The 16718-nt window shown below is 37.4% G+C and overlaps 2 protein-coding genes and 1 long non-coding RNA gene across 3 annotated transcripts in view; 1 reads left to right on the forward strand and 2 right to left on the reverse strand.

Moving 5' to 3' along the window:
- LOC118682958 (uncharacterized) overlaps positions 1–16718 on the forward strand; it is a 148480-nt gene that overhangs the window by 114653 nt on the left and 17109 nt on the right. The gene's annotated exons all lie outside the window — the stretch shown is intronic.
- E(spl)mgamma-HLH (Enhancer of split mgamma, helix-loop-helix) lies at positions 9234–10294 on the reverse strand. The gene has a single exon (XM_014230031.3). It carries the CDS (start codon positions 10178–10180, stop codon positions 9518–9520), a length of 663 nt encoding a protein of 220 aa, XP_014085506.1. The 5' UTR covers positions 10181–10294; the 3' UTR covers positions 9234–9517.
- Positions 14990–16209, reverse strand: E(spl)mdelta-HLH (Enhancer of split mdelta, helix-loop-helix). The gene has a single exon (XM_014230040.3). The coding sequence runs from the start codon at positions 16196–16198 to the stop codon at positions 15554–15556; it is 645 nt and encodes a 214-aa protein (XP_014085515.2). The 5' UTR covers positions 16199–16209; the 3' UTR covers positions 14990–15553.

Genomic DNA, 16718 nt, shown 5'->3' on the forward strand with positions numbered 1-16718 from the left:
TAAGGTTTGATAAAATACCGAAATCCAAAATATGTAGCATTTGGGATTTGGGCAATTCGTAGACTAAATTCACATATTTCGGCATTAAACTATAGTATATCCAATATTATTCGTTGAACTACAGTATATCCAATATTAATCAGTTAATTTTCCTAAGATATCTTACATATTTACTGATATCGTATATGGCATAAGGCCAACGGGAAGTTTGAAAATCTTATTATAGGTATATGAGAGATTGGGGTAGTATTGACCCGATTTTATATATTTTTGGCAATACACAACATACTTTTAACAGAACAAAATTCTCCCTCAGGTTCATTAAGGTACCTCACATACCAACACCAACATATGTGGAGTAAGCTCAACCGTATGTTTGAAAATTCTGTGATTAGTTATATGGGAGCTAAGGCAAGTTTTCACCCGATTTTACTTATTTTAGGCACAAAGTATACTGTTATTGGGAAAATTTCAAATCATTTTTACTGATAACTCACATATTGGCTGATATATGCGGTATTAAATCACCCAAGTTCAAATATCTTTATAGGTTTAAGGCGGCTAACGAAAAAAATTAAACCGATTTAACTAAGACATACTATCATCAGAAAAGCATTCTTTATGTATTTCTATTGTATATCACACCTATTGACCGATATTTTTGGTAAAAAGTCAACTACAGGCACTGGTGTTCACATATTCGGTACCTAGGGGCGTGAACAGTTTTGGTTCGATTTGGGTCATAAGGTGGCACCCTTTAGAGGTACTATTGGTGCAAACTTTCATCCTGATATAACAATTGGTGCTTTATTTGTATACTGTGAGAGCATCAGATGGAATTTAAAATTTTGTTATATGGGAAGTAGGTGTGGTTGTATTCCCATTTCCTCCAGGGTATATTAAGTTTGCCAACGAAGTTTGTATCACCCAGAAGGAAACGTCGGAGACCCTATATAGTATATATATACTTGTAAATGATCAGCGTGATGATCTGAGTCGATCTAAACGATCAAATTTAAGACAAAGATCTTCATAAAAGACCTGTTTTCCTTATTAAGTAACCTTACTTCGACTTGAAGGATGTTTATAAAATACAACGAGTATAGTAAGAACTGGCAAAACGTTTTCCTTTGGATGCAAATCTTTGGCCGGTTTGGTTTTCAGATTTAGTTATACATACATATATTTCTATAAGGAATACGCCTGAGATGGGTATTATAACTTCGGTGCAGCTGAAGTTAACGCCTTTTCTTGTTCAAAATAAAGTGAAATATTGCTATAAAAACAGACGAAATATTGCTATAAAAACTTATTCGACATTGATTCCTTATGATTTCTGTTGTACTTTCCTAACTGAAATTATCCGCTGCAGAAAATGCATCCTGTGTCCTTTGAAGTCAAAAACGCAGTAAGGTGTTGAATGTAGAATACAGTACATGCCTACCGTGATCTGTAACAAGAGCATGTAGATTTAGATTTTTTAGTCTAATGAATAGTCTATTTTCAACTAGCTTTTTTGTGGTTGTCGCAATAATTAATTAGGTACACAATACCAAAAGCGGAATTCTCTTTAGATCTTCTAATCCTTTCATTAAAGTCATTTAAATTTTTGTTGCTTAATTTGCAAACGGTCTCTTCGCTAAGTTCAACCGTTGAAATCACTGCAGCTCAATCGATCATATAGTATTGAATTTTAAGTGAAGTGTTTCTAGTCTAAAAGTATAATACGTTAATTTTTCCACTACATATCGAGAAATCTAAAGAATAAAAGGTATACAAAGATCGTGTAATTTAGTTCCAGGGTTTTACTTTGTATAAATAGAGAATACAACCATAGCTCTTAAAATATGGATGCGGAAACTATTTTTGCTAAAGATCCTACAACGCTTCAACACTATTATCATAACAATACTTTTTCCGAAATCCCCACAAGCTGTTATTAAAATAACATACATAGCTTTTTTACATAACAAACTTTCGTTAAAAATTCTCATCTTACCAGTAAATATATAAAATAAGTCTTACGAGCTGACACATTCTTATCTAATTTAGTCTATTGTGGTAAGCTAAAAATAGAACAACAGTAAATATAATACACGTATGCTTATCGATAATGCACAAGCGGCGACGCCGTTAAGTATGCGACAAGTGTACGAGATTATACTCGTGTTTGCAACTTGAAAAATAAAAAAGGCAGACAAAATATTTATAAATACACCAGATAAACGCTGACTACGGGGGTGAGATACACAATACAAAGAACGATGTTGTATGTGCTTATAATATATAAATATACATACAAGGACTTGAGATACATAGCATACAATTAAATAATAGGGTGTACCTATCAAAAGGGGATTGGAATTAGTAAAACTGACTAACTCGAAACGCTTTGTTTTTCTGAATTCAATCGAACTAAATTGCACTTCAAATACTTAGTAAAACTGTTCCAATTGATGGTAAAGGATCTATCACTTAAACCATCTGACAATTGGAATCTATATAATGTGACAAATTAAACTCCATATTACCAAGTTTGACCTTGGCATATTAACAGCAGGAGTGTCCCCTTCGAGTTACTTGATATTGATGATACCGCAATCGCCTTTTATTGACAGATGAGAATAGGCCGGAGAATATAGGCGGTGTTTACACTGTAGACTATAATAAATATGAACTTTATGCAAGTGATTGAGGCTTAATAGCCTCATTTATATCATTAGGATTTTCCTCAAACTTTTTTGGCAACTCACGAGTTTGCCGCGAAGTGTGTAGCAGCCAGAAGGAAACATCGAAGCCCCTATAAAATATATACATAAATAAATAATCAGCATGAGAAGCTGAGTCGATTAATCCATTTATATTTGCCTGTTCGTCTGTCCGTCCGTCTGTCTGTATACATGCGAAGAAGTTCCTCATTTTTGTTGAAAAGAAAAAATTAAAGAGGTGGCAACCCCTCTAAAAAATTACTCTAATCGTAAACCTTCTTAATCCTCTTTATTTTGATACTGCTACTATTATAATTCGCAATCACATTTTATTAAATACATTTTTTAAACAGTTGGCAACCCTACGCACAACTATTTTTAATACCTATTAAGTTTTCCTACATTTCTATAATTTGTAGTGATCTTTTAGTCTATATTTTTAAAAATTTGTTAGTTTAGTTTAATAATTAGGTGGCAACTCTTCAACTTTTTATCTCAAATAATCTAAGTTTTGCACGGCATAATTCAAAACAATCTAATTGATTCAGTTCAATTGCTCTGTATACTGAGAGTATGACGAAATTTTGTTGCTCAACACCATTTCGTCGCCACCTATTGAATTTATTGCTAAGTTATACTTCAAAAAACTATATTTACCACCCTAATACAGTTATGTATACAAAAAACCTTACTGGACGGACATATTTACTGCCACATCTGGTTGACAAGCCAAGGCTGTGGGTTATTGCTTAGTTGGTACATGTATGCATGTATGTATTATATATACAATAATTGCCTGCAAGCAGTCGGCTCGCTTCGCCTCTTCTTAATGCAGTAAGGTAATGTGACACCAAAGCAGCAATAGAACAATTTTGCGGCCCCTTCCCCAGATATGTAGAAATGTTGATTTTTGTTTTAATTTTCTTAATTTATTATATTTAATTTTATTTTTCGTCGCAACCTTGTTTACATTACCTCCTTCGATGAATTCCTGCAGGACGTTGTTTGTATGGCTGTTTGTATGCATGTAAATGGGCGCATGTTAATTTGTATTATTTTCCATTTTGAGTTGAATTTGTATACATTCTGCTACGTGATCAAACAAAGCATTCTCGAAGATGGGTTGAAGACACGATGCGCCAGCAACAGTTGAGCACACGCCTTTCGAACTATCCAGTTATCCAGCTATTCGCCAGGCAGAGCGTTGGGCATGCGCGTGTTGAATGAGATGAGCCCTATTAGTGCGCAATCATCATCACAGCAGCCACGTCCACGCTCTGGTAGCACAACCATAGCTTACGAGATATTCGACTGCCCAATGTATGCCTGAATGTATGTGTGTGCTTGCGTGTGTGCCAACAATGAAGCGATCCTTTGTGTGCGGCAGCGCTGATGGGGGCACATTCTTCGTGCGTTGCTGTTTTTATTAGTCCTCGATGTTCTTATTTTACATTTTTCTTAATTTTAATTTTATTTTATTTATAAAAAATTGTCTTGCTGCGATTTCTGGTTTTACACAATCCACGGCTATTCATCGCTCCGCTGCCATTGTTGTATTGTTTTATATAATTGTATTATGCATTTATTGTATGTTAGTATTTGTAATAGTCTGTATGTTGTGGTCCTTAGTTCGTGTTTACTTTGGGTTGTACGTTGTCCAGTCAGGGGTCACAAACTCGCACTAGCACACACAAACTCATACAAATGCCCACAATAAACTGATTAGGCACGCTGATCTTATCTTATGAATTTTTATGCACATATCTGTTTGTATGAGTGTATGTGTGGTAATCTCCATTGCATGTATTTGTTCTTTCCCCCTCACGGCGCATGGCCCTTTATGTCTTGTGCTCTCTACGCCTTTGTCTTCAACGCTGTGGCTCTTCAAATAGCTACACAGCCGAAGGCGGCGTTGATGACGACGTCCTGCATGATTATTCCTTTTCTGTTGTTGCTTGTGCTACAATTTTGTAACCTTAAGAAATTATTACAAAACGCATAGTGAAAAAAAAATCGAAATTAAACAACAATAACTACGTGTATATAAAAAAGATTTAATTGTGTGCACACGTGTTCAAATTATCAGCAGGATTTGCGGCTGCTTTTTTCTGACTGGTCATCACTGCCAGCATTTACTGTTTTTTTATTGGATTTTGTATTTTTTGTTTTCGACATAAAAAAAAGTAGCTATTCGGTCAGAAAACCCGAATTTTCAATTCTACATGCACCACCTCTATTAATCACAGCTATGAATTGTAATTTAGGCTTGTCCTTTGTTAGCCGATCTTACCGAAGAAAAGATATAAATGTGAATAAGGTGGGGCTAAGAGCGAGCCGAAAATATTATAGCAATAAATTTACTGAGTAGCTGTACACACTCAATGCCTTAGCTACAGTTTCAAACTATTTGGACTGAGTCCACAGTAGCATACCACTGGTTCCTAGACTATCATATGTGGACGATAGTTCGCAACACTAGGTGTATCTTAGTCATATTGCTCTTAGTTCTTCACTAGTTTGCAAAAATTTACTTTTCATCAACTAGTTTAATCTGGGCTGTGATGTAAGGGCCGATTCTGACAAAAAAGCTAATCATCTCAATTTGTTACTAGCTGTAGCATTCCTATTACTAATATGGCCTTATGTACACTACTATTTTCTGAACACACCATTAACCAGCTGATCGGACTCGGTCATTTCTCACAATTTCTTTCAAAAATCTTCGTTTTACCCTAGTTCATTTTCATGAGACTTCATCCAGATGAAGTTCAAATCTTCAATATTACGCGTTTACCAACAGAGAAGACGTGATTTTGACAGATCGTGGCGGCCATATTTGTTTACAGATTTGTGTCAAATTTTGTCAGTGTGTTCAGTAAGATTTGCCATACATCTAGTCAAGTTTCACGCTTCGGTACAACCCTTGGAAATTGTCTAATTTTACGTTTATCGAAAAATCATCTTCTCAGATGAGGACCATTTCTGGCTTAATGGCAGCATCAATAAATACAATTGTCACTGCTGGGGTAAGTCAAATTCTCGTGTGGTTCATGAAATGCAATTCAGCCCCAAAAAGTTACCGTTTGATGCGGATAGGCGTATCCGTTTGAACGGATGGTATGGTGGCATTATCAGGCTTAATTTTTTTCCAAAGAGGTAGGATATGCCGTTACCATCAATAGCGAGCGTTATAACATCATGTTGACCAACATTTTTTCTCTCGAAATTTTGATGCAAACGACGCGAACGATCTCTATTTTCAATAAGTGCGCCGCCTCATGTTTTACGTCTGAACATGGAAATATTGCGTGTAAAGTTTGGCGTTAATTTGCAACCCGAAGGCTTACGCCAATCATTATGCATTGGCGAGGAGCTCGAAGACAACATTAGCGCAGTATAAATTGGCGTAAACGGGTAGAGATATGCAAACAGAGCCATGGTGACCATTTGGCCGGCATTTCGAACAAATCATAAATGGTAGAAAATATCTGCATAACAAAAAAAAAATTTTGTTTTTTGGCCAAATTTGAGTGTTTTATTTAATTTTAATATCACGTCGTTCTTATTGGTAGACCCATTACTATAGAGTTACCTTACCTTACCTTTAGCTGGGTATCAGAAGACTCCAAGATATTCTTCGAAACTCGATGGATAATGTATATCGCCGATATAAATTTCAAGTAGTCATCTTCGATTCACTTGTCTACTTGCTTTAGTCGGTTCTTTTATCGAGTGTCATTGATTAACAAACGTTTGTTATGCAATATATTTCATGCATACCAGTTGCATTTTCGTGCAGTTGTTTGCTCGTTTTGCCTCTTTCTTAATAAACTATGCACTATAAAAAAATATTTTGTAGGTTATGCATCTTACGTTTCCGCGGAAATCTATCGTTTTGGTTTCTGCAAACCCCTTATATTTTAAGTTTACCCATTTTTGACGTTTTTTTAATTTGGTTGAAAATCCCGGACTCCAATAATATATATAAATAACAATTTTTCAAAATGTATTCTTTCATTCATATATTAACAATCAAGACCATCATTGTAATTCGTTGAATTTTTACTCCATTTATCGTTTTCATAGAAAAAGTGACATATAGACACAGCCAAAACTAGAGTTCGGATTGGCGGTTAGGGAAAAAATGACCCGTAGTGATTATTAAAGGGTTAAGATTTTTCGTGAAATAATTAAAACTAGATATAGGTTTGGTAGAGGAAACGTGGTTGTTACCTTTATCGGTTCTCGGAACCATGACCGCGGGTTTACTGCATAATTTATTATTTTGCTATGTCAAACCACTGTTACATCCACCTTAACATTAAACCTTACAGATTAGTGCAATGGGTACAAATTCATTAAATTTCAAAGGCTCTAAATCTCGCTCAAACACACTTCTTTGTAGTGCCCTTCGAGCTCGATGCTGACCATAGCAAATAAAGCAAATTACATCGCCATGTTTCTAATGCATTCAAAAAAGAGTATTATTTTTAATTAGAAACTCAATAAAAAGGAGCTGCGGAAAACAGACAAGTACATATGAATATGGGTACAATAAAAGGCAGCGAATCGCTAAAGAAAGTGAAATGCGTAGTTTGGTAGAAAATTAGGGGGTTGCAACACTTATATTATACACTTATTTACTTTTTCTACACTACCCACACTAGAGCAACTGACTACCTGTATTGGTTGGTGTTCCAAATTATTGAGGTGTACCGCCGTATAAAAAGGATTTGATTTGATTTGATTTGATTGACGTGCAGGAAATGGCAGGTATCGCTTTTGATTGTTATTTCTTTATTATAATTGGAGAAGAATAGGTATATTTCATGAAGACAGGTATCATATGCACACAGGCACTATTGTGTGTAATGATACAACAAGTTTTGATTGAACATTATTGTATATGTAATTTTATTGAGGTTTGTATGTGTATACTTGTATATGTGTGTATGAGTGTCATCTTTTGATTTTGTAATTTTTATATAACTGAATATATTCCATTAAATGCTAGGAAATTTAGACACAGTTTATGCGATCTCTTTGGCGTTTCCGAAGTAAAGCGTAATATCCGGTAATTCTTGTAATTATCATAAGATTTAAGTAATTTGTATGGGTTTCGCTGAAATAGTAAGGTACAAACTAAATACATGCACACATAATAAAAGAACTCTGATCTAGTTATTGTTATTGTAATACAAAAAATATTATACAAATATTATTGGGGATATACTAATGAGCTAACAGTCCTTGGTTCAGTTTGAATGACAGCTATTGCCCTCGAATGATTATAGTGAATTATTAGAGAAAAAAAATCTGCCAAAAATTGTTGCAGAACACTGAGCCCTCTCTGAACCCGGGAGGATTTGTCTGCGATCACAGAGCACCAATAATTCGTTCGATGCGGAAATAATTGATTAACTGGGGCATACAATTCGCCAAAATACCCTATGTATGGAAGAGCCAATTATAATTGCCTCAAGCCGAAAGCTTGCCACTGCTCAAAGTAATAGTGGTAGTCGCTTACCATAGAACCTCAAAAACGTTAAGACATCTGAGGTACCTTCGATTCAAATTTGAGAAATACACGTCTCTGCATTCTGTCAAGATTTTATTAAAGCATCACCTCTTGCGAATGATTTTACGCACACAAAACACAAAAAGAGACTTAATGGCTTATACACAATACGGGCGACGACGAATATTCGTCGTACTCGGCGACGACGTCGGTGACAAGAGCACACGATTGTATATGAAGATGAACACAACACGCAACGGCGGCGAATCTCGCCCACCATGACGACTTTTGAGATAGAGCTATTTCTAATTTTATCGCCGACCGCGGCGGTATTTCCAACAAACCATTTTTAATTAGGAATGGTCGAACTTTAACACTTTTTATCCAATAGCCGATCTTAGATTAGGTTAGCTTAGATGGCTGAGCCCCAAGATGACGGGGGATCGCACTTAGACTGCTACGTTCAGTCATTTGTAAAGCCAGATAAAAATTCCTGTAGTTAGATATAAAATTTCGACAAATCGCAACGAATCAATTACAAATCTACTTAGGTGCTTTATTCCCATACCCGCTATTTCACCGATATATTTTAGCATTGAACTTGCAAAGACGGGACATTCGAAAAGGAAGTGTTGAGATGATTCTATCGCATCTTCTTCCAAGCAGTTTATACAACTGACACTGTGTCGTGTGTAGTGACACTGAAGCTCACCAGCCATTCATGGCCAACCTTCAAGTTAATAAAATAAATACTCAGTACTGCGCTTTTATGGCAGGCCTCCGTACCATGAACGACTTATTAAGTTGCTTTCCATAGTGGTAAAGGTTTTGGAATTTAAAAAAAAAACCAACTATTCGGTTAGGGAATATCAGCAGTTCCTTTAAAGCTGAAAGCTAATTGCTAGTTAGCTGTTTTCCTGAAAGTGAAGTTGCCTAAAGTTAAAAACAAAAATTTATGTTTCTTCATTTCTTATTATTGTATATTTTTAAAATTTACTTAAGCTAAATTTTTAAAAAATTTTCTCTAATTCAACTATAATGTAATAAACTTAATGACAATGTTTAACAATTGTGTGGTAATCACATCGATGAATTAGATTCGTTAATGGCGTTGCAAACGTGGCCAATAACAAATGCCTCTTCTCTACTTTAAAGCTTTATATTTAACGGTAATTGACGGCAGATTCCGGCTAGGGGCTGCACATCTGGAAGACTTTATCACTGAGTATAAAATTGTTTTATATTAAGAAATTATGCGGGCGCTGCTAGACTTGGCTTGGCTTTCAACAGCCTACCATGGACGCCAGACATCCTCCTCCTCAGCTTGTTCTACATTGGTAGCGACGCGTGCATCGATAGGCGAATGCTCACTGTAGGTGGTCAGTAGACTTTGGCTCATACAACTGTTGCTAAGCTTCTCACTGCAGACGCTCGAATTGGGACTGCCATTGTAGCTGGATACGGGCGAAATGGGCACGGAGTAGTGTGCGCGGCTGGCGCTGCCAGTAATGTGTACTGATAGTGGTGCGTTGATGGGTGTTGGTGGCTGTACGGCGGGTTGCAATTGATTCAAACGCTGGCCAAGATGTGTCATTAGTTGTGTGCCAAGATGCACATTCACATCGGGTAGCTGAGAGAGTGAGCGTGATACCTCGTTAACGGCATGTATATAACCGGAACGGAAGCCTTCAGCTTGTGACATAGCGCCACCCTTAGAGGCGGCAGCCTTGCGTTGTTGCTTCAATTTCTGCAAATGTGACACGGTCAACTCAAGTATATCGGCCTTCTCCAGCCGGGTCACATGTTCGCCCTCCGACTCCAAGGTGACGACCATTAAATCCTTCAGCTCATCGAGACACTTATTGATGCGTGCGCGCCGCTTACGCTCCAGCATTGGCTTCATCACTTTGCGGTATTGATAAGTCTTAGACATTTCCGACACTTGGATGGACATTTTGTTACGAAATTTATTAAAGATTCTCTCGATAGTTTTTTGTGTGGCACTAAAATCCAGTGTGTGTTTCACTGCTGAATGTTTGCGGTGGAATGCATGTTGCTGTCCTTAGCCTACAGACTTTTATACTCACACTACGTGTACAGTAATGTGGGAATGAGCGCTAACTCTGGCGAGCACAACCCTCATAAGACTCCGTTGCCGTAGAATAAAGACACGTAAGCTAGAGTCGCTGAGAGACTTACGCTCACTTCGCCACGTCCTTTGTGGTCTTGACGTGCGTGTTTGTTGTTGTGTTTACTGTGCGCTCACGTCAAAATCAACCCTCTATTTTCTTATCCTCGACGCTTCGTCGCTTGCATGCCAGCACACAGATGCCCACCCCTTACCCTACCTTCGTCACATTCTCGCTGCCAAACTGCCCATTCCTTTGCATGTCTATTCATTTTGTATGCTTGTGTCTTGCAAGTCACCCTTCTGCTGTTTGTTCATGGCATTCAAACGCTCGGTTTATAGGGGAGGAAATCAAATTTCACAATACATGTAAAGACACAGGATCTTTGATCGCTCCAAACCGTGGGAACTACGTTCCTTGTAAGTTTCTCACACGTCGTATGTGCTCACCTGCGCATGCAGCCAGAAGACAGCCGGACAATATGCCAGTCAGCCCATCAGCCAGTGAGCAAACGGCGAGGTGAGCAAGGATATGAATAAGGGCGCACACGTACACCCTTACAGAGTATGCGGTTAAATTGCTATGCAGCCAGCCGGGTCGTGTTAAGTCGGGTGTTTCGAGCAAAGCATGGGAATTTTGCAATCTGGTCGTCCGTTATGCGGTCTCTACGGCTGTGCAGGACGGCTGGCGTGCACTGAGCTGTACGAAGCTGCGCTCTGTACGACTGTAATGAGTTGAAACGTCGCAGCTGTGTTGTGCTACTGCCGTTAACATTTCTCTGATTCCGATTTTAATATAATATACTGTGCATTGCTTGTGTGGAATAATCCTTAATCGTTGTATCCTGTTGCACGTAAGGAGCAGCAATTGTAGGCATGGAAAGTAGAAGAGAAGACAAAACACTGCATTTTAATTGAAATGATATCAGCGCATTGTATTGCAGGAAAAAAAAGCGAAGAAAGCGCAGTGAGACAGGGAATTCCTTTAAAGTGCACAACAGTTGCTTCACTGTTGTTGTAGATAATTTTTTCAGCGCAACTGTGCGTTAATGGAATCAATCGTAATGTGGGAAAGCGTTCCCACGGTTGCAGCGGCAATGGGTCGTTAGCATTAACTCGGCGTGTATGCATAGCGGTAGCTAGAGCTACGAAAGTGAAAAGGTATGTGCGTGCTGTTGTTGTTGCTGTTGGCATATCGTAACGTTTTAGCGGCGAACAGTGTGTATGAGTATCATAACGACTTCCTGCCTGCCAATTGGGTGCTTTGTCTCATCTTGCCGTTGGCTGCATTTATGCGCAGTCAGTTTCTGTTAGCGCTTTTTGTTGCTTTGCACTCGTTGGTCGACGTGTGCACGCGAGCGCACTTGTTTTCTTGCCGCGTACTCATGCTTAAATATTTCATGTATGCGCTCTGCTTGGACGTGTGTGCTGCGCATGCGTGGCTGACTTTGCTTTGCCGTTGACACTGACGGTGCTCATGTTGGCATTGTAATGATTTTCAATTAAAATGCAAATATAATTACTTAGTTTTAGGGCGAGTACGCTGTACGCTAGGCGCTTGCGCTGCGGTACTTTGTAGTTTGACCTTACAGACTTTTAAACGCGTGTGGCGTGTTAACTTGAAAGAACCGAAGAAATTGTTTCATGGGAATATTGGAGCTTTTGTAGTATGAGGCGCGCGTAGGACACATGTTGGGGTTATTTGGGGTTGCGCAAGCCGTTTAATTTATTTTGTGTCTTTGTATAGATCTTGTGCGCCTATATTTTTTAGTTTTTGTATATTTACATTTTTTTCTTATGTATACGAGTATATTTCATAAGATATATAATAATGGTTTTATGTAGTTTATGTTCAGAAATATTATCGCTCAATCTTGAAAAGGCTCCAGAAATTATGTCGTGATGGTGTTATATGCATATCTACATTCATATATAATATGGAGGCTTTATAGCACATTATGTGTATCTGTTTAGACAAAAACTTCAATTTTGGTTAAGAGCTATAAAAGTTGCCCTGACAAATTGAAAATAGCCTAAATAATTTATTTTAACTTCATTAACCAATCAAATATTTTCATGCGCTCAGCGATGATAACTTTAGAGAAAGATCAAAAGGTTCTCCGTTTACTTTTCAATTGCCGCTAAGTTCTACTTTATGAAATTCGTTAAGATAACGTATATAAATATGGTTGCGAATTTCATAATCGGCGGTATCAAAAGTTCTTATGACATTTGTCTGTCACTGCTTAGAAAAATGCATCTCGCCAATGTTCACCAAGAAATAGTACACTCATTCTGAACTGAAGTTCTTTCAAAGGACCAAACATAACCTTATGGAATCAAATTAATTTTCAAATAGAGTGACTTCACCATGTTTGCTTTTTTCAATATGTTACTGAGTTTAATATTCCAGTTATAGAACTGCTCAGACAAATGCATGCTCATACATCTTCGGTAGTCAACTTCACCAATACGAAATATCTACAATTTTTATGCAACGCTTAACGTAATCGCATCTTAGTATTCGCGATGATGATGGACGATGTTGGATCGATAACAGAATGCGATGTAATTAATGTCGATCAAAAATGTTTATTACTGTAGTCTCGCTTATAGTTATCTATCTATGATAATACAATCAGCTGTCAGATTTCGCTTTTGCTCTTCATATAACAATTGAAAAAAAATAATAACCAATGCCATAGCTTGTTCTAGAATAAAATACACTGCTTAACAAAATTTGAACTTTTTTTGCCACATGAAAGCTTATAACAAATTTTGATTGATTGATGATTGATGAAAAAAAAATGTACAGCTCAGGTTTTCTTGTGTCATTAACACATATACATACATATTTTCTTAAAAAGTACAAACATCCGTTACATTTAGTAGAAAACATAATTATGATTTTCGTAAACATTTGGCTTCTGGAAGGTCTTTCTAAATCTCCTACAATAATCTGCTTGCAAATCCTTGATATCGCTTCTACAGTTAGGAAATGTCCCGATTGAGCCTCTCGCTTTTTTCGTTATTCACAGCACCGGTATTTTCCGGAAAGAATTCCAGCGAAGAGTCGAGTATATATATATATTTTTAAAGACATATGACAAAGCATTAAATGGCATTATAAGTTCATTTATTAAGCTTTTGTAATTTTCCGATTTATGTTTTCCTAGAAAATTTTGGACAACGTTCAAAAAACATTTCCAGGCGTGTTTTTCCTGATCATTTAGTTTTTCTTCAACGCTCTTATCCTTTATCCTTTATCAGTTGCATCAGTTGTATTTGTGACCCTACAAAGAAAGTGTGACCCTTTAAAGAGGGGATTAATTTTTGTCTCGTAAAATTTGGGGAATTTCTTTTGTCTGATGCTGAGTTTCTGATCGATTTAGAGGCTTTAACGCAAGCAGTTCGGCACTATGTAGGATGGATCTATTGGTCGAAGACAAGTTTGGATACTGGGTAGTGTGTTTGGATTTGGTTGTAATGCCTTTTGTTTGAGTCAAACAAAAATAATCCTTTGGTTTGGTTAATATCATTGGCATAGCAAATTGCATATTTCTAGATTGTTGTTTAGCCGAACCTAATAGCAGTTTCACACAAGTTACACCACATTTATGAGGAACCCAAGATTTATTTTGATTCCTTACAGAAAATCGAAAATAGCCTAAATAACGATGTTCAATAAATGACGTGAAATTAAAAATGTTCATATTATGTTATGTTACTATCTCTCAGTGAGCTATCTGTCAGTTTTAGAAGGAAATTTTTAGACAATATACAGAGCATTCTCCGCTCTCTTGTTTACTATTACTTTTTTTAGATCTTGGGATCTACATGGGGTAAACATATACTTTTCTCCTTTTACTCACATCGTTTCTAATATCTTGCCCATCTATACTGCCTTTTATTTTGATGAATTATTATATTTATATTTGAAATAACCCTGTGGTAGTGGATCCCCGCTTGAGTAAATTTTCAACGTCACTTCCTTTGAAGAACACATTTGTTGATTAATTTTTTGTTGTTGCCTTCAGTATAAATACACTGGAGGCCAGTCCGCCAACCAACTTTACAACCCTTGTTAATTAGCCTTAAAATCTTCGACTGTTTGCTCTTGCACGATCCCTAGTTCTCAGTAAGAATTTACTGGCTTCGTTCAAAAATGCTTACGAGTCAAAGAGTTGAATATCTCGCCCTAGTCGGCTGTCTCGATTTCGATCTCTCTACTAGAGATATGTATGTAGGCTCGATTAAAAAAGATCGTCGGAAAATAGTGGATGCTCCCAATGTGAAATTACAAGAGCGTTGTTCCATCTTCTTCGTCAGTCTCTATGAGTTAAATATATTGCGTTTTTTTGCTCACAGATTTTTGAAGTTTCCGCGGGATGATCGTTCCGATTTCAATCTTTTAGATATCGACTCGGTTGTAAAAGTATGGCTGATATCAATGGAAGCTCCGAATAAAAAATTGTTTTTGTTCAAAACTCTTTTAATTCATTTTGTAAATATTATATTTATTAGACATGCACTTAATGCTACAGTGAACTCTAGATATACATATATATTCAATAAAATTATTTTGTAAGGAATAAATTTAAAGCAATTGGACCAATAATTTATCAAAGCGAAATATACAAATGTTTGGAAGCGCAACTTAAGATTACATAAAATGCATAATATGATATGTTATATGTGAACATTATTATATATATATATAAGTGAAAAAGTACTTTATAATTAGATTAGAATAAAATGAGAAAAATTTACATACTGAAAGCTTTAAATCACTTATAAATAATTACTAGAAAACTATATGTTATATAACTTATTTTTAATATACTTGGAAGTACGTGAAGAGTTATGGAGATCGGTTTACGAACAGACCAATCGCTAACTGAGTGGAGTTGGCGGCTATCACAGGCAAATCACATTAATACAACTATAAAAGGCTGACAATTTGTACGTAAAACAATAAAGCTGATATTTCCTAAACTAGTGCAATACATATGTATGCACATACACACTTACATATACATATACATATAAAATAGTTTACAAAAATTATTTCATATTACTTAAACCACTACAAACACTTAAAACTATTAAAGCCACTGGCTGGTGAATGTTTAAAAACAAAGCTCTTTGAAAATTCCGAAGTGCTCGCATATCGCAAGTTGCGCATTGTTGCAAATGGTACTACCAGGGGCGCCACAAACATTCGCCGTGTTGCTCGTCGTCATGCAAGTCTTTCAAGTGCTGCAAATTACCGCACATTTGTAATTGTTGTTGTTGTTGACAAACGCGCCTCATATGTTCATCAGCATGCTGAGAAACGGTGGGTGATGCTGACGCCGCGCGTTTGACGACCTCCAAATTGAGCGCTTCTTCACTAGCAACAGCAGTTGGCACTGGTGTTGACTGTTGCAAGTCCTTCAGCTGATAACCCAAGTGTTTCATGAGTTTTGTGCCGAATTTCGCATCCAGACCCGGCACTGTGGCAAACACACGCGACACTTCGTAGGCGGCGTGCGTATAGCCAGCGCGGAATTTCTCTACATTTATGCTACGTCCAGCTGTACTGCCGCCGGTTTGATGCTGTGCAACGCTTGCGGCGATTTCATGTTTATGTGTACGTAAATAGTTGACGGTGAGCTCGAGAATGTCGGCCTTCTCTAGTTTGGCGATATGTTCGCCTTGCGCTTCCATTGTGTCCACAATGAGATCTTTTAATTCGTCCAAATAGAGATTCATGCGCGCACGTCGCTTCCGCTCCAGTAGTGGTTTGGTGACCTTACGATAGTGTTGTGTCTTGGTCATGAAACGTTGCCCGTCCACAGCCATGTTGTATTTAATTATTGCAAGTGCGCGTTAAGCGTCTTAAAGTTGTAGAACAAGTGTACGCGCACTATGTGTGTAAGTATGTACATATACTTGTTTAAAGCACTAGTAACGAACAGGTTTTCACATTAAAATTATTTCACGTAAATGTTTTCAAGTTTTCGCAACGACAGAGCCAAGTGTGTTCGATCGTAGTCGGTAGTATGGCGAGTGTGTCAAGTGTTTACCGCACGGTAGCTGTTTGAGAAATGATGCAAACGCAAGGTATGACCATCCTTTTGTAGTCTTGCGCTCGGTCCACACAATTGTGCACCTCATAAAGTGTGCGCGCATGTGCGCTGCTTGGCCGCTGCCACCCTTAAAGTAACACCAGCTTCGCACTTTTAATAATTCTCTATGTTCACAACCTGTTGTTGCTTGGTGTGGCTCCCTCGCCACTCACGTTCCTTCACTGTTGGCCGTTAGCTCTGATTCGAATTGTATGTTGCGGCATTGCGCTCGTTTCGTACACGATCGGTTCGGT

The sequence above is a fragment of the Bactrocera oleae genome, chromosome 2 (assembly GCF_042242935.1).
Source record: "Bactrocera oleae isolate idBacOlea1 chromosome 2, idBacOlea1, whole genome shotgun sequence".
Classification (NCBI taxonomy): domain Eukaryota; kingdom Metazoa; phylum Arthropoda; class Insecta; order Diptera; family Tephritidae; genus Bactrocera; species Bactrocera oleae.